This window comes from Budorcas taxicolor, chromosome 9, assembly GCF_023091745.1.
Source record: "Budorcas taxicolor isolate Tak-1 chromosome 9, Takin1.1, whole genome shotgun sequence".
In the NCBI taxonomy this organism is placed as follows: domain Eukaryota; kingdom Metazoa; phylum Chordata; class Mammalia; order Artiodactyla; family Bovidae; genus Budorcas; species Budorcas taxicolor.
The window spans coordinates 15751234-15774565 of NC_068918.1; the positions used below are offsets into that span (position 1 = coordinate 15751234).

Sequence of the window (23332 nt, forward strand, 5' to 3'; positions counted from 1 at the left end):
AGTCAGACACAATTGAGCGACTAAGCACTCAAATGCAAAGTCTCAATATCCTCATTTTTAAAATGGAGTTGATAATAGAAATGCAGAGGTACCTGCAATAGTTAAAAGAACTACATGAGATAATTATGCAAAACTGCCAAGATTTAGACAAATCATATTGTTAAATCACAACCCCACCAGAAAGAATATATGTCAGTGGATATGGTTATTGGGTTTGAGTAAAAGATATACAGCAAGGATATACAACCTAACCAAATTATTTTCTAGCTTTCTTGCCTGGAGAATCCATGGACAGAGGAACCTGATGGGTCATAGTCCTTAGGGTCTCAAAGAGTTGGACACGACTGGAGCGACTTAGCATGCATGCAGGCAAGGATACAACCCAAGCAAATTATTTTCTTTGGCTCTTTGAAAAAGGTAATTTCTGGTCCACTATAATTACTGGAAAATCCCATGGATGGAGGAGCCTGGTAGGCTGCAGTCCATGGGGTCACTAAGAGTAGGACAGACTGAGTGACTTCACTTTCACTTTTCACTTTCATGCACTGGAGAAGGACATGGCAACCCACTCCAGTATTCTTGCCTGGAGAATCCCATGGATGGAGGAGCCTGGTAGGCTGCAGTCCATGGGGTTGCTAAGAGTAGGACAGACTGAGTGACTTCACTTTCACTTTTCACTTTCATGCACTGGAGAAGGACATGGCAACCCACTCCAGTATTCTTGCCTGGAGAATCCCAGCGATGGGGGAGCCTGGTGGGCTGCCGTCTATGGGGTTGCACAGAGTCGGACATGAATGAAGCAACTTAGCAGCAGCAGCAGCAGCATAATTACCCTGGAAAACCATTATTACTTCTTTAATAACTAGAAGTCTCATCTCCATTTTAATCATTTTATCAAGTTCCCAGGAATAATGAAACTAGGAAACAGAACTACTCCACCTTACCCCTTAGTGTCCAGCAGTGAGAAAATTCTCTTCCAGTTGTTGTGCAATTTAGTGGGGCTCCATGGAATATTAAGATTTAAACCAACTCAGAATTTGAATTTTTTAAATAAAAAATTGACTATAAAAGGTAAGTATGTTAAACAACCTGGTTTTAGACTGTAATATCAATAATTAAGGGTTTATTAATGATTCATAAGTCTCCTTTCGAGAGAAATGTAGGTTTGTGAAAAGGCCTTTTAGTTTAAAGGAACAGAGTTTCATGGCAAATCCAATATCTAACATCATGAATTAAAGACAGTTTTATGTTTCCTATGGAACTTTGGGTTTTTGCAGTTAGAAGATTCTGGATCATGTGTTGGTAGTTTTATTCTTTTCAATATTCCAAATACATATATTCAAGTCCTTTGGGTCTTAAACTAACTTATTTTTTTAAATTTAGTATTGCACACACATTTTTAGTTAAGCAATAAACATCTGTCATCTGCCATTTATTAATATTAATTATAAATGGTCAGTGGCTCATGGGATCCAAGTACAGCAGCTGAGATTTTTCTACATCTGACCTCCTTAGAGTTTATATAAAAAGTGTTCAGAGTAGTTCTCCTAAGCTCCTAGCCAATTTAAAGCTGGTTTGTAACCTAGTGTTTTCAATTCTGCATCTAGCAATTAAAAAAAGGAGAAATAAATAACAAAAAACCTGAAAAAAAGCACTGTGCTAGGGGATTAGGTGGAACAAATAACAAGAATATGTCCTGGGACATATAACAAGGGGCAAATAACTGGTCATAGCAAACACCCTCTTCCAACAACACAAGAGAAGACTCTACACATGGACATCACCAGATGGTCAACACCAGAATCAGACTGATTATATTCTTTGCCGTCAAAGATGGAGAAGCTCTATACAGTCAGCAAAAACAAGACCAGGAGCTGACTGCAGCTCAGATCATGAACTCCTTATTGCCAAATTCAGACTTGAAGAAAGTAGGAAAAACAACTAGACCATTCAGGTGTGACCTAAATCAAATCCCTTCTGATTACTCAGGGGAACTGGCAAATAGATTCAAAGGATTAGATCTGATAGACAGAGAGCCTGAAGAACTATGGACAGAGGTTCGTGACACTGTACAGGAGGCAGGGGTTATGACCATCCCCGAGAAAAAGAAATGCAAAAAGGCAAAACGGTTGTCTGAGGAGGCCGTACAAATAGCTGTGAAAAGAAGTGAAAGGCAAAGGAGAAAAGGAAAGATATACCCATTTGAATGCAGAGTTCCAAAGAATAGCTAGGAGATAAGAAAGGCTTCCTCAGTGATCAATGTAAAGAAATAGAGGAAAACAACAGAATGGGAAAGACTAGAGATTTCTTCAAGAAAATTAGAGATACCAAGGGGACATTTCATGCAAAGATGGGCTTGATAAAGGACAGAAATGGTATGGATCTAACAGAAGCAGAAGATAGTCTCCATGACCCAGACAACCACGATGGTGTGATCCCTCACCTAGAGCCAGACATCCTGAAATGTGAAGTCAAGTGGGCCTTAGGAAGCATCATTACGAACAAAGTTAGTGAAGGTGACAGAATTCCAGTTGAGCTATTTCAAATCCTGAAAGATGATGCTGTGAAAGTACTGCACTCAATATGCCAGGAAATCTGGAAAACTCAGCAGTGGCCACAGGACTGGAAAAGGGCAGTTTTCATTCCAATCCCAAAGAAAGGCAATGCCAAAGAGTGTTCAAACTGCCGCAAAATTGCACTCATCTCACATGCTAGCAAAGTAATGCTCAAAATTCTCCAAGCCAAACTTCAACAGTACATGAACTGTGAACTTCCAGATGTTCAAGCTGGATTTAGAAAAAGCATAGGCACCAGAGATCAAATTGCCAACATCTGCTGGATCTACTTTGGCTTTATTGACTATGCAAAAGCCTTTGACTGTGTGGATCACAATAAAACTGGACAATTCTTCAAGAGATGGGAATACCAGACCAGCTGACCTGCCTCCTGAGAAATCTGTATGCATGTCAAGAAGCAACAGTTAGAACTGTACATAGAACAACAGACTGGTTCCAAATCGGGAAAGGAGTACGTCAAGGCTGCATATTGTCACTCTCTTATTTATCTTACATGCAGAGTACATCATGCGAAATGCCAGGCTGGATGAAGAGATTCACAAGCTGGAATCAAGATTGCGGGAGAAATATCAATAACCTCAGATATGCAGATGACACCACCCTTATGGCAGAAAGTGAAGAAGAACTAAAGAGCTTCTTGATGAAAGTGAAAGAGGAGAGTGAAAAAGTTGTTTTAAAACTCTACACTCAGAAAACTAAGATCATGGCATCTGGTCCCATCACTTCATGGCAAATAGGTAGGGAAACAATGGAAACAGTGAGAGACTTTATCTTTTTGGGCTCCAAAATCACTGCAGATGGTGGCTGAAGCCATGAAATTAAAAGACACTTGCTCCTTAGAAGAAAAGCTATGACCAACCTAGACAGCCTATTAAAAACCAGAAATGTTACTTTGTCAACAAAGGTCTGTCTAGTCAAAGCTATGATTTTTCCAGTAGTCATGTATGGATCTGGACTATGAACAAAGCTGAGCGCTGAAGAATTGATGCTTTTAAACTGTGGTGTTGGAGAAGACTCTTAAGAGTCCCTTGACTGCAAGGAGATCCAACCAGTCCATCCTAAAGGAAATCAGTCCTGAATATTCATTGGAAGGACTGAGGCTGAAGCTGAAGCTCCAATACTTTGGCCACCTGATGGGAAGAACTGACTCATTTGAAAAGACCCTAATGCTGGGAAAGATTGAGGGTGAGAGGAGAAGGGGGTGACAGAGGATGAAATGGTTGGATGGCATCACTGACTTGATGGACATGTGTTTGAGTAAGCTCCAGGAGTTGATGATGGACAGGGAAGCCTGATGTGCTGCAGTCCATGGGGTCGCAAAGAGTCGGACACGACGGAGCGACTGCACTGATCACCTCTTTAACCTCTGGTAGAAAATGAGTGCATCAGTTCATTAACACTACAGAGATTTTTGTTGTAGTACTAAGAGCAAAAAAGAGGAAAATGTTTTGCTATCTATGTGTACTATTATGGTATATTGGTAGTATGCCATTCTGGTATCTATACATGCCATATCATGTATACACTTACTGACATTAAAAATAATCCTTTTGTGAAAATTAACCAAAGACAATAAAGAAACAGCAAATCCAGAGTTGAACTGAGATGTTTTGGTTGTCAAACTAGTTCAGCAGTGTTTTACTTAAGTAGGTTGACACTGTGTGTATTAAACTACTCTGACAACTGTGAGCACAAGAAGAAATGATGATTCTATGAACAGATAATCCTTTGAAAATGGAGGAAACCTGCATGAATGGAAGGAAAGGGTGATAAGGCAGGACACAAAGCAAGAGGAGGGACACTAAGGGCGTGAAAGAGGGGAGGAAGCCAAAGGTCCTAGGGAGAGGAATTAAACAGAAAAACTCCTTTTTCCTACACATTTCAAAGAAAAATTAGAAAAACTGGACAAGTGTGCATCCACCACCAGTTTGTCCAAGAAATACTTTAGTCACCTGCATCTTAACTATTGAAACAAACCAATCTGAAACAAAACAAAATTCCTTTATGAGCTTAGTGTTGGTTGGAAAACAGAGGAGCATAATATCAGAGATTAACAGTTTTGTACTTATTACTTTGAGGAATATTTCACTATTTCATATGTCTACACTCCATAAAAAAGAAAAAAGCTATCTAATTAGCATTCTCCTATAAATTAGGATAATCGTTTTTGCTCACAGGTTGTAATTAATTAGATATGTATACATTTCTATGACTCATTTTCAGATTTATCAACTACTCATATTTTCCAAGTGTGAATTCAGTATACTGATATTTCCTTGCCTAAAATGTGATATTATTTAAAAGAAAAAAATCAGTGAGGTATTTCCTGGTGGTCCAGTCGTTAAGTATCTGCCTGCCAAGGCAGGGGACACGGGTTCAATCCTTGGTCTGGGAAGATTCCACTTGTTGCTGGGCAACTAAGTCTGTGCACCACCATTACTGAGCCTGAACTTCAGAGCTCATGAACTGCAGCTACTGAAGCCTGTGCACCGAGAGCCTGGGTGCTTTAAGAAGAGAAGCCACTGCAGTGAGAAGCCCACGCATCACATCTAGAGAGTAACCCCTAGTCTCTGCAACTAGAGAAAGCCCACCTGCAGCAATGAAGACCCAGGGTAGCCAAAAAGAAATAAAAAATAATTAATGTTTAAAAATCAATGAGAAATGAGTGCCACCATGTTTCCAGCCATTAGGTTTCACATAGGACAAGAGTAAAAGGGATATCTCATTTTCAAATGTACATTTTGCATTGAGATAGAAAACATAATTGGACTCTGTTCACAAACCATTTCCTAAATTTGATCTCTTGCAAAAATTACAAAAGTTGGCTTTTCCAGCAGAAACAACAAATAAACAAAACAAGCTTTTACAAAACATATTTTTCAATTATGGCAGCTTGGGCTCACAAAGGATAGAGTTATGACCGGGTGGTGTATACACAGTATAAACACAAGAGTTCAGTAATTAAGTTTGAGTTAATCTTAAAGTTCCAGTGGCCTGGTGCATAATCAAGCAAAAGGTCATTACCCACACTGGTACATTTCACACAGAACACTCAGCTGCTAGAAATGGAAATGGACATGTCTTTACTTTAGCCTGCACAAATCAATTCCAGAAACCATTCATATGAATAGTGGAGTCTTTTTCTATTCATTTGAGAGCCCATTTATTCACAAAGAAAGGTTTATAGCAAACCAGAAAAATCAGAAAAAAAATCAATTAAAATATTAGCATTATGCTGGGCACGCTTGTCTAGTCTAAAACAGATGAAGCAAAGCTTTGGTTACACACTTTTTTACTTAAATGTTTTTTTTTTTTTCCATAAATAATATTGGATAGGGATTACCCTATAGAAGAGTACAAGCTTTTTAATCTTGGGCTTCCCTGGTTGCTCAGATGGTTAAGAATCTGCTTGCAGTGTAAGAGATCTGGGTTCGAGCTCTGGGTCAGGAAGATCCCTTGGAGAAGGGAATGGCTACTGACTCCAGTATTCTTGCCTGGAGAATTCCATGGGCCGAGGAGCCAGGAGGGCTAGAGTCCATTGGGTTGCAAAGAGTCAGACACGGCTGAGTGACTAATATTTTTTTTTTACCCTATAGGAGAGTAAAAAGCTTCTTAATTTTGAGCTTTTTTTTTTTGGAAGAGTATCATGTGCATCTGTTGTTTCTTCAGCCTAGCCCTCTTATTTCTACATAGAACTGCCACTCAAAATGGCCCATGTGACCCTTGGCTTCAGCAGTGGGCATGTGACTGAGGCGGACCAATCACAGCACTCCATTTCCTCTGCTACAGTGAGGGGCTCAAGGGGAGACACATGAGTCAAGCAGGGTCAGTTTGCATCTTCCATGTGATTGGATGAATGGACGCTGAAAGAGAGCTTACTGTCCTTTTGGACTGAGAGCAACCTGGATGTAGACTTAGGGCTTCCCCAGCCAAGCTTTCCCTGTGAGTAGAGACAGACTCCCTGTAGCAGGGGAGACCAATGCCAATAAACAAACACAAACAGAGGCAGGATGAATTGCAATGGCAAGAAGGAGGAAAGAAGATGTATCCAATGATACTGTTTGAGCACTTAGAGCAAGCTGTGTTTTCAGCCAATAGGTTCCTTTTTGCTTAAGTTAATTTAACATCTGTCATTTTTAAATATCCTAGTGAGTACACAGAGGGTAACGGTGCTTGGTGAAAAAGGACTATCAATGAAGGATAAAATACTCTGACATAAACTGTTTTACTCTTAATAATGACAACATTTGCAAACAATTTTTTAAAGAAACTTAAAAACAGTAAGAAAAGTGATAGAAAACATTTCCGATTTAGGACATGAAGAATGAGGTGCTTTAAGCAAAAGGAAAAACGAATCAAATAGAAAATAAAATGGAAAGTGAAGTACATGTGAAGGAGAGCAGAAACTTAGTAGAATAATGGGTTTTGAAGAATTTATACTCATTTTGCACATGTTACTGATAATAGCCCACTGGTGCCAGCCACTGCACTAGAATTTTATGCTTGGGTTTGTCCATTAGTACAAAAGTACACCATAATCTATTTGGGGTCTGCTTTGACAGTGATGTACGAGAATGAAACCATTCAAGTGATCTTTCATGATGCTAAAAATGATAGGGTTTTAATGTAAACAAGTTTGAGAATGTTTCTGTTTCAGTGAGGTCAGGGAATTTCATTGTAATATAGTTGTATTGGCTTGGTGTTGTAACCTAGGTTGTATTGGCCTCTTGGGAGGCGGGTGGATGGAGGTAACTAGTCTTTTCTGTCAGGCTGTTAACAATCTACAAACTTAGTCTGTAACGCTTCTACGAAGTTACCGGAGTAGATAAAAAAAGAGAACAAGATAATAATCTATGGAAATAATAATTCGTTTGTGCCTTCAAATGTGAGGTGATTTCTTTGCCAAAGAGGTTTCAGCAACACCAGCAGTTTCAAGGAGTGACTGTTTGGGAGGTGGGAAGGAGGACAGGAGCATGAAAGGAGGAAGTGTCTTTTTTGCTGGAGAAATGTTTACTTTGTAATTAGCAAAGGACAAGAAGGCCCTTTTGGAAACTATACTTGGGGGTCCAGAATTTAAATTTATGCTGATGCTCTCTGAGGTTCTCTCTAGGGAGCCCTCCTCATTGGCAGGGATCTCAGCTGGCTGGAACAGGCTGCACACGAAGCCAAGGTCTCGGGGTCATTTCTCCAAAGGGCCCGTTAACTCAGCTCTGTTCCACAACTACAAGCTGTACCTTTAACCCTACTCACTCATCTCACAAACACACATTAGCACATCGACACGGTGGTCACAGAGAAAAAGATTTGCCTGCAGACCAAAAAGAAAAGCAGGCGGAGATAGTTCGTTTTTGCCAGCATAAACAAATGTTTTTGTAAATGCAAACTAGTGAAACTGCAGCTACTGACAGAACAAATCAGGATGAAAACTGTCCACACGAGTGGATGCTACAAGCGAGCTGATCACTGATGGTCTTTGCTCTGTGGCCCAATATGAACCATGGCGGGCTTCCCCAGTGGTTCAGTGGTAAAGAACCCCCTACCTTCCTGTGGAGGAAACGTTAAGAGACATGGGTTCGATCCCTGGGTGGGAAGATCCCCTGGAGGAGGAAATGGCAACCAACTCCAGTATTCTTGCCTGGAGAATCCCATGGGCAGAGAAGCCTGGCAGGCTACAGTCCACGGGGTTGCAAAGAGTAGGACATGACTGAAGCAATTTAGCACACACGCATGAACACTTAATAGAATAAGAGATTCATGATAGCCGGGACTTCTGTCTTTCCTGTCCACTGCTATTGGGTTGGCCAAAACATCCTTTCAGGTTTTTCTATAAGAGTGTGTGGAAAAACCTGAATGAACTTTTTGGCCAACCCCAAAAGTGCTTAAAGTGCCTAGCATAAAGCTGGTGCTTTAATAGATATGTGTTGAGTGTATGAGGGTTTCTTGACTGGCCTTTTTAAAAATCATTATTAATATTCCTATTCTTCCCTTTACAAACTGGAAAGTACAATAGAAATAATCTCCTATATACTATCCCCTGTATCAACTGTTGAGTGGGTTTTTACAAAGGAAGAGACATTACCTTAGACAGGAAGAGAATATTGAATAAAAGAGCAGTCACACTCATCTAACTACGAACAAGAGAACGACCCCTGTGGCAGATGGACAAAAACGGTTACAGTTCTCTACCCATCCCTGTATATGCATACCAAATCACAAAGTAACTCTGGGGACTTCTCCCTGCAAGAGGGGATATCTGTTTCTTTAACTCTTGAATCAGGATTGGCCTTGTAACTTGCATAGACTAACAAAACACGGTGGAAATAAAATTGTGCCAGTTCTCAGCACATACTCAACAGGACTGCTTCTCTTCCTCTTAGAACATTATAGAATTCTTGGCCACCTTGAGGATGATAGAAATAGCAGTTTCCTCTGTGCTCAACCAGTCTACCACATTAGGGAGCCAGCCAGAATTGCACAGTGGATCCCAGCCCACACTGCCCATCCACATTTATTGTTTTAAGCTTATATGTTTGGGGGTTATTTCTTATGCAGCAAAAATGAACTGAAACAGTTTCATCCCAACACACAGGATGTAAACAATGGCAAGGTCATTGCCTTGTTGGGGCTGAAGAATGCTTTGTATACTATAACTACTACTCGATTCAACATCCTGACCAGTGTGCACTATGTTACATATACCAATGGGTTGAAAGCATTAGATATTTATAAAAATCACAAAAAAGAAATCTCAGAAAATATAGGCATTTGCAAAAATAATTTGTTATAAAGAGTTAGTATGAAAACCATTTTAGAATAGAGATGCTGCAGTGTATGTTCCAACACACTGGTGAAGCCTAAAAATGATTCTTCTACCAGCAGAGACTGCACAGATAATAGTGATACTTAAGTATTTCACACTGTGAATCATGTCCATTGTGACTTTTGACCACTATGAATAGCCCTCAAATCTTAGAGAACCTACAAAAATGGAATGGTACAAACTTGGTATTAATTTTAATGAGATAATAACTTGGCTAAATTATAAAAAATAGTACAGTACCTGGGATTGCAAAACATGAAATGAAAGGCATCTTACCTTCTGCAGAACTTTTGCTTTAACAGAAGTTTAAGAATATACAATGGAATTGTATTCAACTTTTTCATTAACAGAGTTTAAGAATATACAATGGAATTGTGTTCAAAGCAAGAAACCTAATAACTGCCATTTCACTTTTTTTCAAAATCTGTCTAGGTGCTGGATGTGACCCTTCAGTTCCATTATTACAGAGGGGAGTAAATTGTACATATATAAAGGAGCTTAGCATGGTCTTCACCCCACAAACCTGGGCAACAGATAATGCCTGCAAAGATCCTGCCATTGTAATGTCAACGTCAGAGGAATCAATGAGAGAAACTGGGGCCTATCACAGAGGCAATAACACTCTTTTAACCATATGGATAATAAATTTGGACACACGGCTGTGGAATTGGCAAGTTGATTTGATGCTTCAAAGATTAGGTTGGAATTGGCAGGAAAGAAACAAAGAGGCGTAAAAGTTGTGTAATATAGTGAAGGAAAAAATACATAATCAAATAAATCAGTGCATAGGCCATGAGTGAACGTGACTGAAATGGGCTGGAAGATGAGCCATGTTTTTATGGGGTCTTTAGAGATCAGAAACAGCAGCACACCTGTATTAATACTAAAGGCCCCAAATTTGTATTTGGCGATAACATATACAAACTGTAATCTTTTGGTCAGTAACAATGGTACCCTAAGTCTAATTTGAGTATTTATAGAAAAGATTTTGAAGTATTAGGTTGAACTCTAGTGGAAGTGAAAGTCGCACAGTCATGTCCGACTCTTTGCGATCCCATGGACTGCCTGGCTCCGCTGTCCTTGGAATTCTCCAGGCAGGAGTACTGGAGTGGGTTGCCATTTCCTTCTCCAGGGGATTTTCCCAACTGGGAATTGAACCCAGGTCTCCTGCATTGCAGGCAGATTCTTTACCAACTGAGCCACTAGGGAAGCCCATGAAATTGTTAATATTTGACTATTGACAAGCAAAGTAAGAGCTAGTCCCTGGTGGCTTAGATGATAAAGAATGCAGGAGACCTGGGTTTGATCCCTGGGTCTGGAAGAGCCCCTGGAAAAGGGAAAGGCAACCCACTCCAGTATTCTTGCCTGGAGAAGCCCATGGACAGAGAAGCCCGGCAGGCTATAGTCCATGGAGTTGCAAAGAGTCGGACATGACTAACATACACACATTTATGTGAAAGAAAATGGCAGTTTCATACGGTTTAACCGACTAGACAGGAAAGTATTAAAAAACAGAGATGACTATAGTCACATAATTAGTCTTGGTGAAGAGAGAGCTATGGGGCTTTACTGGTGGTCCAGTGGTTGGGAATCCTTCTGCCAGTGCAGAGGACACGAGTTTGATCCCTGGGTTGGGAGGATGCCATATGCCGTGGGGCACCTGAGCTCGCACACCACAGTGACTGAGCTGGAGCTCCAGAGCCCACGTGCTGCAACCACTGAAGCCTGTGCACCCAGGGCCTGCTCTCCACAAGAAGGGAAGCCGCCGCAACAGGAAGCCAGTGCGCTGCAGCTTGACAGTAGCCCCCGCTCGCCGCAACTGGAGAAAGCCGTGTGTAGCAACAAAGACCCAGTGCAGCCAAAACAAAAAAAAAAAAGAAAAAAGAGCTAAACAGTTACTAAACAAATGACAGGCCTCTCCACTGGGGACATTAAATGAAAAGCTGGGTTTAGCCTTTAAGAGAAAGGCCACACATTTATAGTAAGGACCATATCTCAGAGTGAAAGGCATTATATATTTGCAATAGATTACTTTTCTTAGAGGCTTTAAACACAGCTAAATATTTTTGTATGGTACTGGAATATTTTAAATTCAAAGTGAAAGTCACTCAGTTGTGTTGGACTCTTTGGACTTGTAGCTCACCAGGCTCCTCTGTCCATGGTATTCTCCAGGCAAGAATACTGGAGCGAGTTGCCATTCCCGTTTCCAGAGGGTCTTCAAAATCCAGGGATTGAACCTGGCTCTTCTGCATTGCAGGCAGATTCTCTATTATCTGAGCCACCAGGGAAATTGGGTGGCAAAAACTTCCCCTCTGTTCCACCAAATTGTTCTTGTTACCAAAGGTTTCCACCATGCACAGGTTTCCATTGGTGGCAATGAAATCTTGCCTTGGTTGAATGAAAACTTACATTTGTTCTTCACACAATCTCAAAAAACCATTTAGGGAAGGGGCTGACTAGACCCTAAAGAAGGATCACAAAGAGAAACTATTGAGTTTACACCAGGGTTTCTCCTCTTTGGCACAGTTCAGTTCAGTTCAGTTCAGTTGCTCAGTTGTGTCCAACTCTTTGTGACCCCATGAACCGCAGCACACCAGGCCTCTCTGTCCATCATCAACTCCCGGAGTCCACCCAAACCCATGTCTATTGAGTCAGTGATGCCATCCAACCATCTCATCCTCTGTTGTCCCCTTCTCCTCCTGCCCTCAATCTTTCCCAGCATTAGGGTCTTTTCAAATGAGTCAGCTCTTCACATCAGGTGGCCAAAGTATTGGAGTTTCAGCTTCAACATCAGTCCTTCCAATGAATACCCAGGACTGAATTTTTGATGTGGGGGGCTGTCTTGTGCATTGTAAGATATTTAGCAGCCTTGCCCCACTAGATGCCTGTAACATCCTCCTCCTCTAACTGTGACAGGAAGATGTATACACTGGGGAGCAGACTCAAAACTGGCTGTAAACCAGTCTTTAATGCCATCCTTCTCTCAGCTCTCTATTTTGTGGAATTTTCTCTGACATGTCAAAGGGCCAGTGTACTGACTGTGTGCAGGGAAAGAGCAGAGGGCGCCCACCCTCCAATGCTTAAACAGGATGAGTGTCTGCAGGCCAGCTGGTCCTCCTCCATGAGGTGAAGGTGGTGAGAGGACATCACCGAAATTCTCTAAGCCAGTTGGCATCCTACAATTTTGAGCTAATGAAGCCTTCTATTTGGATTTTGAGAACGGTTCCAAAAATTTTGGCTTCATGTCTTGTTTTGAATTTGAATGAATTTTTAATATGAATCCTTCCTGTAGAAAACTCAACTCTTCATCACTGGAGTGGTTGTTAACAAATATTTTAAGAAGTAAACCAGAGGACAGAGGCGCAAGCCTGGGAACAAAGTAGATTCACTTTTTATTTGCTTTCTTTTTTAAAAACTAAATATGCTGTAATTTTAAATATAGTGCTTATGATAAATATAATGCATGTGTATAATATTGGTATTTAAAAACATGATTAATAACAATTTGTAAGTTAACTTACAAAACTTATCTTCTATGTAAAACCTAGTAGAATTTTACAACTGGGCTTAATTTTGGGAAGGCACATAAGGTGACCTACAGTACGTTCAAATAATGCAATAATTCCCATGCTTGTTTCTTCTCTGGAAATGTCTGGATATTTTCATTTATTTATATCTTAATGGATTCCTTTTCTCCTTCTCTGCCAAGAAGGATGCTATTTCTTTCTTTACACCATGAAAGTAGACCCTGTCCCCATTTTTTCCATGACTGTTCTCTCTCCTTTCTATCCCAAGATCGTGAACTACATGTAATTAATTAGGATCTTGTTCACGCAATTCACCAAAGGACAAAATTTCTTTCATTCTTTGTAAATTTGTTCAAAACCCAGTATCTATCAGAAATTCTCTTCAGTTAATTAAAGGAATCTACATATGATTGGGAAACATTTTGGTGATCTTCCCTTCTCTGCATCTACCTTCCACTGCAAACAAACAAAAAAATCACTGTTTTGCATCAAATGCAAACATATATATACTTCCCTGCTCTGTTTCACTTCCCCTTATCTACGATGGTTACACCCAATATATCAAAAGAGTTAATAAGTATAATTTGGAAACCATTAAAAGTGCATTTTCTCCTTGCTTATTTCTATTTCAAATATATTGTTTTAAGGCATATGTGATACTAGTATATGTTATGTTAGCCCTCATAATCTCTTAAAACACGTTACTTATCTGTGACACTTCAGATATATATAATTTAATTGAGCTATACTCAACTAGAAACTACTGTAATAGTAATAACATCTTATAAAAAATTATAATTGATGGAGAAGTTAAGAGTGATTAAAATGCTGCATGTCAGGTAAAAGGAAATAATCCTAAATGTGCAAGAAGTAGTATATCAGACAAAAGTTTAAATTTGGGGCTACAGAAAAGACATTTACCATCTCGGATTAACTTATGATAATTATTCTAAGCATGAGAAGAATATCAGTAAGAAAAATGCGTATGTGTGTAAGATTTTGCAACCAACTTTTCATATATATATATATATGAAAATTTCATGTGTATAAATATCCATCTTACAACCTGAGTAATCCATTCTGTTACTAAAATCTAGTTCTTCTTATTCAGCTTCTTCTTTGTGTACATTTTGAAAAGTCATTTCTGGATCTTATCATTCTTCCCTGGAGACCTTGCCTTTGGCAATTACAACACAGCAGGAAAAATCCTGAACACATGCTCCATACCTTTTCCAAATAAGAATTATCTACCTCTGTCTATTGTTAACCTCTTAGGCAGGGATGATAGATGTAAATTTAAATTAAAGATTTTCAGGCTAAATTTTGTTTTATAAAACCTTATCTTTTAGCTTACTCATTTGGAAATGCTCAGCCATGAACCTAGAAGATGTTATTTTGTAAATCTACAAGCATTTAGGTGCAGCTCAAGCAACAACTATTCTACCAGTAGGATAAATCATATCTTCATCACTTTATTGTGTTTATATTTATCATTTTATTGTATAGCTCTGAGATATACAATATAAATGAGAAGGCTCTGGGTAGTAGTATGATTTTGATGTGATTTTTGCTAGAGTGGCAAGTTCAGAAGTCATAATTACTTTTCTATTTGGTTTCTTCATATTCAAATAGATATTTATTTGACATTTGAGTTATTATTAAGAGAAGTTAAGAAAATCAATAGATTAGAGAAGTTAAGGAAAGAAAAGTGGTTTCTTTCCTATGTTAAATTTCTAGATAGACTACTTGAGAAAATACTTTTGACAGACATATAAAAAGATGAGTGAAAATTAAATAAAAATGGAACTGAATCTTGAATTTAATTATACATGTAATCCACACTTCCTACTTGGTATCCTATTGATTATCAAATTTGGAAAAGAATAAAGAAACTAAAATTTTCTAGTTGTATAAAGTTCTCATTGTAAACATAAAATGTCATTGTATCCTACTTAGAAGGGAAGAAAAAGACCAGAAAGAAACTTTAAGTCAAGCTTTTGTTACAGGTTATTATTTTAAACTTCTTATGGCATTTATTTTACTTGCTGCTAGTCTAAAACCTAACATTTTTCAATGTTAATGTTTAAGTCAGTGCTAGCAAAATATATTAGAAGACTATTTTCTCAAATAAAAGAAATAAAATATAATTAGTATCTAATTTATCTATTGGATGAGGTTTTCTTCACTTATATTTTAAAAGCAAAGTACACTAAATACTGATTAGTAATGTAGAATCTTTGTGGAAAGAATAATACGAACAAAGACCACCTGTGAATCATTAAATTTCAAGAAAATTTAGTAAACATAAGTAAATGTACGGCTATGGGAGCTTACCAACAAGTAAGAGTGATGAAATATTTGATTTCCAAATCCAACTTTAAAAATCTAAGATGTTTTAAATTAATTGGTAACAAATGTCAGAAAGACCTTTTTCACTAGCCAACTTTCATTCCTAAAACCTAATTTTAATCAAAACCTCCCATAAATTTACAAAAGTTTGAAATTTCCTTTAAAATGATCCATGTATTCAAGAAGTTTGTCCCAGTAACTATTTGATTACTAACGGCAACGGCAGGCTGTACCCATCCTGGTGATGGTCAACTTGGTCTTTTGGTAGAGTGAGGACACTGCAAAGGACGGGTGACCCAAGTGCTTTCTTGTGTGAGCAAAGGTAAAGCCTCACAGCACTCTCTTCTGTGTTTCCACTGAGTTTTTTCACACACCAAGTCTCCCTCCATATATGATACTATGATTATCTGCTTAAACTTGTCTCAAACCTCCGCTGGACTCTGAGTGTAACTTCAGAATAGAGATGGTACCCTATTTAGTTGAGAATCCCAAGTGCTCAGCACTATGTGTGGCTATAAAGGAAAAATTCAATAAAATGATGAATGAATGAAATAAGCAAAGGAAGTTCAACTATAGAGTCAGCCAAGCTATAGCTTGGCTACATTAATTTTTTCAGTTAGTTAATTGAAAGGATCATTTATAGACTCAGCAGATTACTACCAATAGGTACATAGCATATATGTAGGCAGTGGTGCTGGGGACAAGCAAGAAAGATGGAAAAATTATATTTTAAAAGTCAACAACTGCAAATCTTCTAGATAGATGTTTAATCACCAGAAAGCATCATATTAAATGATAAATGAGTTTTCTTTGGCTCTAACAAGACTTCAGAACAAGCCCTTACACAGAGTTATTTAATATTGATTTGGTAGGCTCTATAATCTGATATACTGCAGATGGTGACTGCAGCCATGAAATTAAGAGACGCTTACTCCTTGGAAGAAAAGTTGTGACCAACCTAGATAGTATATTCAAAAGCAGAGACATTACTTTGTCGACTAAGGTCCGTCTAGTCAAGGCTATGGTTTTTCCAGTAGTCATGTATGGATGTGAGAGGTGGACTGTGAAGAAGGCTGAGTGCCGAAGAATTGATGCTTTTGAACTGTGGTGTTGGAGAAGACTCCTGAGAGTTCCTTGGACTGCAAGGAGATCCAACCAATCCATTCTGAAGGAGATCAGCCCTGGGATTTCTTTGGAACGAATGATGCTAAAGCTGAAACTCCAGTACTTTGGCCACCTCATGTGAAGGGTTGACTCACTGGAAAAGACTCTGATGCTGGGAGGGATTGGGGGCAGGAGGAGAAGGGGACGACAGAGGATGAGATGGCTGGATGGCATCACCGACTCGATGGACGTGAGTCTGAGTGAACTCCGGGAGTTGGTGATGGACAGGGAGGCCTGGTGTGCTGCGATTCATGGGGTTGCAAAGAGTCGGACATGACTGAGCAACTGAACTGAACTGAATATGAAAAAATCTGGGGAAAAATTGTCATTAATGCTTGTATTATGCTAATAAAATATACAACTTTTAAAACATGTTTTGCTATAAAAGCTTAACACCTAATTGCACTACTTTGATGTGTAGGAAATGAAAAAAGGAGTAAGTGGATGGCTGGTGTTTACCAGTCTCATGTGTGTACCAAATGCTGTTAGATTTTGCATTTCTGAGGCTTCCCATGAGTTTGCCACATACTAGGAAAATGCGTGATAGGAAAGATAATGGCCCCAAAGGAAGATACAGACATTGATGCATTATAAGGCAGCTCCTTCTCCAGGATTCATTTAGCACACTTGTGTGTAAAGTTCTGATATCAAGCTCCATTTTTAAGAATCACCACCTCAAGATTCTGTACTTTACAGCCAACATATTGTTTGGTACACATTTTAGACATGAGTGATCATACTAAATGTTTCCTAAGAAACAGTGAAATTTGCATCAAATCCTGTGGATCTAACTGAGCACATGTTGTTAGTATGACTGTACCTCGTTCTCCCTTCGGACATTTCTTCCTTTGCACTGTACACTTCCTTGCCTCACTGGTGGGGGGACACAGGTTACCCTTTGCTGATGGATGCTGTATTATCTCTCGGACCCGTGTTTCAGTTCCTCTTTTGAAGCCGCATGTTTTTCCTTTCTTTGTGCATGGACTCCAAGGGCTCCATTCACTGGCCTCACAGTGCACTGAAACAGAACACCAGAAACAGCCTCAGTTCACTCACACACAGTTTCACAATTGTTAAATAAACAAAAAGGCTTGCTTCCATCAGCGCTTGCCCAAATTCTGAGCAGAAATCCTGCAGAACGAAACTGGGCAAGATGACTTAAGGGAAAAGGGAAAGGCAGGAGTAGAATGTTTCCCCCCTTTTAATCCTCATATTATCAGGTAAACTCACTCTTGCATTGGGCTTACTTTTCACTGTAGATTTTAACTCAGGCATTAATGTAATTACAAGTAACCAGTGCTTTATAATTTCTGGAGCACTGCTACAATTTATTTGTGTATGGCTATGCTGGGTCTTCGTTGATGCTTGGGGGCTTTCTCTTTTGTCTCGGCAAGCTGGAGCTACTCTAGCTGTGGAGCATGGGCTCTAAGGGCACACGGGCTTCAGTAGTTGTGGCACGAGGACTCAGTAATTGCAGCTCCCGGCTCTAGGATACAGGCTCAATAGTTGTGACACATGGGTTTAGTTGCTCCGTGGTACATGGGATCTTCCTGGATCAGGGATCAAACCTGCATGTCCTGCATTGGCAGGAAGGCTCTACCACTGAGCAACCAGGGAAGCCCTGCTACAACTACTGATTGATCCTGACCAGATGATGACTGCAGCCAAGAAATTAAAAGATGCTTGCTCCTTGAAAGAAAAGCCATGATCAACCTAGACAGCATATTAAAAAGCAGAGACATTACTTTGCCAACAAAGGTCTGTCTAGTCAGAGCTATGGTTTTTTTCAGTAGTCATGTATGGATGTGAGAGTTGGACTATAAACAAAGCTGGGCACCAAAGAATTGACGCTTTTGAACTGTGGTGTTGGAGAAAACTCTTGAGAGTCCCTTGGACTGCAAGGAGATCCAACCAGACAATCCTAAAGGAAATCAACCCTGAATATTCATTGGAAGGACTGATGCTGAAGCTGAAACTCCAATACTTTGGCCACATGATGAGAAGAACTGACTTCTTGGAAAAGACCCTGATGCTGGGAAAGATTCAAGGCAGGAGGAGAAGGGGATGACAGAGGATTAGATGGCTGGATGGCATCACCGACTCGATGGACATAAGTTTGAGCAAGCTCCAGGAGTTGGTGATGGACTGGGAAGCCTGGTGTGCTGCAGTCCATAGGGTTACAGAGTCAGATATGACTGAGCAACTGAACTGAACTGACTGACCATAGCTTGCTAGGTTAGTCATTCTCAAGAATTGATTCTCAAAGTTCATTGTGCAACAGGATCACCTTCAGTGAGGGCTTGCTAAAACAGACAATGTTGGACCTGTCCCAACCCTGAGTTTCTGATTCAATTGTCTTGGGTGGGGTCTGGGAATTTGCATTTTTTATGATACAGGTGATACAGATTTGCAGGTACTGAGAACACACTTTGAGAACTTCTGTACGAGACAGTGGTTAAGCTAAAGATGAATCCAGGTCTTTGGCCTACAACTCACTGCATTTGCTATAGTGCTACAATACTGTAATATTGCCAATTATTAATTAGTATAGATCAGGCATAGCAGTGTCTATTTTAAGTGAATTCCAGGTCAATTTCAGCTGATAAACTGCTTCTAGAATTCACTTAACTGGCTTGTTTCTAGGATGAATTGATATCCTTTTTCTAAAGCTTCTTTTGTAGAATTTTTTCCCTTTTTCTGTATGTATCAATCTTTTCAATCTTGGCTTTCCAAGGTCTTTTCTATAACATATTTTTGCACTTATAAAAATATGTACCTGCAAGGTGATATTCTTATATTTATGTTCATAAAACTTCCTGACTTACAACAACTGAAATGACTTGCAACAGTAACCCTTTCAGATGATATAAGAGTCTCTTTCTACAAAAACAAATTCCCAGTAACCTTTTTTGCTGGCTTCTGATGTAAAGAATCCTTATTTCAGAGCAGAATACTATTTTTTGCACAATCTCAAGAAATATAACTTCAATGTTTCAGAAATTTGAAACCATTCATAATACATTTTTTTTCACATGCTTTTTTCAGTTACTTTCAGATATCTGAGTGCAACACAGAGTTGAGTGGAAATGGATGTGAATTTAAGGCATTCTATTATGTATACTATCATGTAAGAATTGAATCGCCAGTCTATGTCTGACGCAGAATACAGCATGCTTGGGGCTGGTGCATGGGGATGACCCAGAGAGATGTTATGGGAAGGGAGGTGGGAGGGGGGTTCATGTTTGGGAACACATGTAAGAATTAAAGATTTTAAAATTAAAAAAAAAAAGTTTCTATGAACTTAAATGAACTTTACTGAGCCACTTTCAAAAGAGTCTTCATGCTCAGCTATACTATTATATTGCTATACTATTATAATATTGGCTAAAGAATAGAGCAACCAAATCATTTAATGACATCATAATCTCTTGCCAGTTAAGGTCATATCTCTGATCCCAATATTACTCATTAAAACGTAGGGAAGCTTTAGTATACACCAATAAAGATACCTCCAAGAAAGTAAATGGAAAAAAAAAAAAATCCAGTTTGTGAGCTGTAACTTTGTCCAGTGTTCATTTAACGCCAGAACTATGAGTACTAAATTAGAAAAAAAAAATTATATGATGTGGAAATGACCCAAACTTTAGTGCTTTTTTATAAGAGCAAAGATGCTCTAGGAAAAAGCATATCTAGACTTCAGAGAAACAGATTTTAAAAATTACAACATAGGTAGCTTCAGTCAGATGATGAATGGTTCTAAAAGTGAAATTTTACTGACAGCCTTATATTATTCCATTGAAGAAGGAGGAGGAAAAATATTCATAACTAACGAGTTCAGACAATAAAGGGCTCTAATACAATAAGATAGCTAAAAAATATTGAGAGAATAAGAAATGAGCCTTTAATGTTTGTGTGCAAAAAGTATTTTTAGAAAAAACAGCAACTTTGTTGAACATGTAAAGACAACAAAAAGGGTGATTTAAGTAATATTCAGGTCATTAAATGAACAGTGTAGGTCTGGGGCACTATTTGGTTAAGAGGTAATTAAGGAAAAAAACAGGACTGCTCAACTCTGCCTTTCTTTTATATTCTCCATTAAGAATAATCTTAACATTGGAAATGTTTGACTGTTCACTAATGAAACAAGTGTCTCAAAAATGTAATTAGCTCCTTGTCCCCGGAAGTGGTCATGGTGTGGTTGAATCATCAGCCTGGAATGCTGTAAAAAGGATTCTTGAAATGGAGAAAAGTTCAACTGAATGTTTCACTAGTAATGGTCTTACAGCATTATTCACTTCTCATTCTTGTTGTCTGACTCCATAGCTCCAGAGGGAATGTAGCAAGGCCATATCCGTCACTGCTCACTGTTTGGAGCTAGGTGCTTTCCTTCTATGACTACTTGAACACCAGCTGTCTAAGAAGAGCGATGCCAGTGGCAGAATGACAGTGCAGAAAAGAGGCAAATATTTGGAGCACAAAGTGTAAGTAATAGGTCTACTGAAAGATTGGGTTCATTTGACATTTTTGCTTAATTTGACCTGCCATCCACGAGAAGTGGATATGTTATGACGTTAAGTCTTTCACCCTAGCTCTGTATGAGGGTAGTGTTTTCTCGGTTTATGACATGCTCTCTCAATTTAAAATCTACGTAAGACGCAAGTCATACGGTGTAGATTTTAGCAAAGGGAGAGACGAGACACATCCTTCAACCTCTGTCCGAGAGAGCCAGAGTCAAGGCACTAATTATAGCAATGACAGTGATTCGCATTGCGTCCTCGGGATCACTGCTTCAGCTCGCTGGGTTCTAGTTTTCAGAATTGTTAAAGGAACAGCCTTTAACAGCTCTTTGTGATCATCAAGCAGGTTACCATTTTTCATGAAATTCTGAGGTAAACTCATGGGCACGGCCAACACACTGCTTGTAGGCCAGATACCATGCAATGGGAGGCATGCCTTAGGGAGCAAGCAACAAAAGCCAGCTGAGGACTAAAGCAGTTGATTTGCCTATTCCTATGTCAGAGGTCAATTCCAGCAGTCCTCAACCTTTTTGGCACCAGGGGTCTATTTCACAAAAGACGATTTTCCCATGGACCAGGGGTTAGGGAATGGTTTTGGGGTGATTCAAGCGCATTACATTTTTTTTTCCACTTTATTCCTATTATTATTACATCAGTGCCACCTCAGATCACCAGGCATTAGACCCCAGAAATTGGGGACCCCTGATTTATACCGATCGATTCAAGGAGCCAGATTCACCAGATGGCTTTTAGATTGCTAAGTGAAGTGAAGTCAGTCAGTTGTGTCCAACTCTTTGTGACCCCATGGACTGTAGCCTACCAGGCTCCTCCCTCCACGGGATTCTCCAGGCAAGAGTACTGGAGTGGGTTGCCATTAGATTGCTAACCCCTATTCTAAAATATATACATTTCTTAAATTTAATTGTGTTACCAATCTTTATGTAAATTACTTTGCATAAATTACCAGGAAGCTTTAACAGCTAATCCCACAGTCAGATGTTAAATGCTGTCTCTGATAGGAAAGCATTAACAGATTTAAGATGAATGGCCTTTGAAGGACTTGATGCTACACCTTCTACAACTGATAAAGTCTAAACATTTACCCCTTTCCTAGGTAGAGCAACACCACTAACTTTCCAAAACTCATTCTGAATTTCTGTCCTTGAATATTCCACAGAACTGTTTCCTATTTTCTCCACAGTTTGGAAGTTATTACCTCTAATCATCAGCCCTCAGGACCTACAGAGAGATGAATGTGAAGTGCATTCTCATGTAACTTTTACTCAATTTCTAAGTTATTTTTCTGTTTTTATTGACTAGAGGGAAAAAAATAAAGACCCAACCAAATTGAGCCACGAGCTGTTTCAGGAAAGTTGTTTCCCAGATGCTTCTGAAATTATCTTTAAAATATCATCTGTTTGTTTCATCCTCACACAAACTTTGTTTAGAAATAAAAGTCTCCTATGGATCTGAAATGGTTAAAGCGCCACTTTAGAGTTATTACTCCAGTACTTTAGATTCTAATGGGTCTGTCTGTGGGGACCCCAGGGATGTCCTGGAGACTGTCTTGTACTGAATCAAGGGGACATTGGCGTGCATATGCCAACATCGCTGCAGCATCAAAGGTTCTTGCAGCCCTTGCCCAGGGGATTTTGAGATTTAGTATGCTGTTTCCCCATTTGGTTGAGCATCTGCTCCCCAACTGTTCATCAAACTTGTAGCTGTAGTAGCTGCCCACCATTTAAAAGAGGGAAAATATAGCCTGACAGTGATCCGTTATTTAGACAAACAACTTGTCTGAGGAACCTCCCCTCCAAGAAACTCAGCCTGCAATTAATCAGACCCTGGGACTGTGTCCGTCTGTCAGTTTGAGTAAGCCCCAAATCCTCTTCTTGTCTCTGAATACCTGTGCAAGCAGAGAATTTCAGCAAAGTAGTGTGAGAGAAAAAAGTGTGATTTTTAAAAATGTGCTTTATCATATCCAGTTCTTTAAATCTTTGATCCATTTACTGAGTATTAATGGGCTGGATCCAGAGAATATGTGTCCTCCTCTTGGAAAATAACTTTGGTCACTGGTTGACATTAGACCCAGGTGGAAACTCTCAACCTAAGGTGGACATGTAGTTCAAGATTAAATTTGTAACACACACACACACACACATATATATGGAAGTATGTGTGTGTATACTTATACATTGCTAGAAGTAAAACTTCATTAAATAATGATACAAAATAAGTCTATATCACAATAGTTGAAAGAGTTGTCGACAGTTCCTAACAAATAATGGGGCACCCACAGGTGTTAAATTCACTGTAATACATGTTGAGTAAGGCCCGTTAGGATGTTATCTTTGTACAGGAGGGAGTGAGCCTCTAAGA

The 23332-nt window shown here is 39.3% G+C and overlaps 1 protein-coding gene and 1 non-coding gene across 3 annotated transcripts in view; both read right to left on the reverse strand.

The window, feature by feature from the left end:
* Positions 1 to 23332, reverse strand: part of RSPO3 (R-spondin 3) — a 95120-nt gene that overhangs the window by 30916 nt on the left and 40872 nt on the right. For both annotated transcript variants that reach the window (XM_052645593.1, XM_052645594.1), the window contains exon 4: positions 17257 to 17454. In XM_052645593.1, the coding sequence (XP_052501553.1) occupies positions 17257 to 17454 (198 nt within the window). The remainder of the gene's footprint in view (positions 1 to 17256; positions 17455 to 23332) is intronic.
* On the reverse strand, positions 10534 to 10605 carry TRNAC-GCA (transfer RNA cysteine (anticodon GCA)). Its single transcript has one exon. It is a non-coding gene; the product is annotated as a tRNA-Cys (tRNA).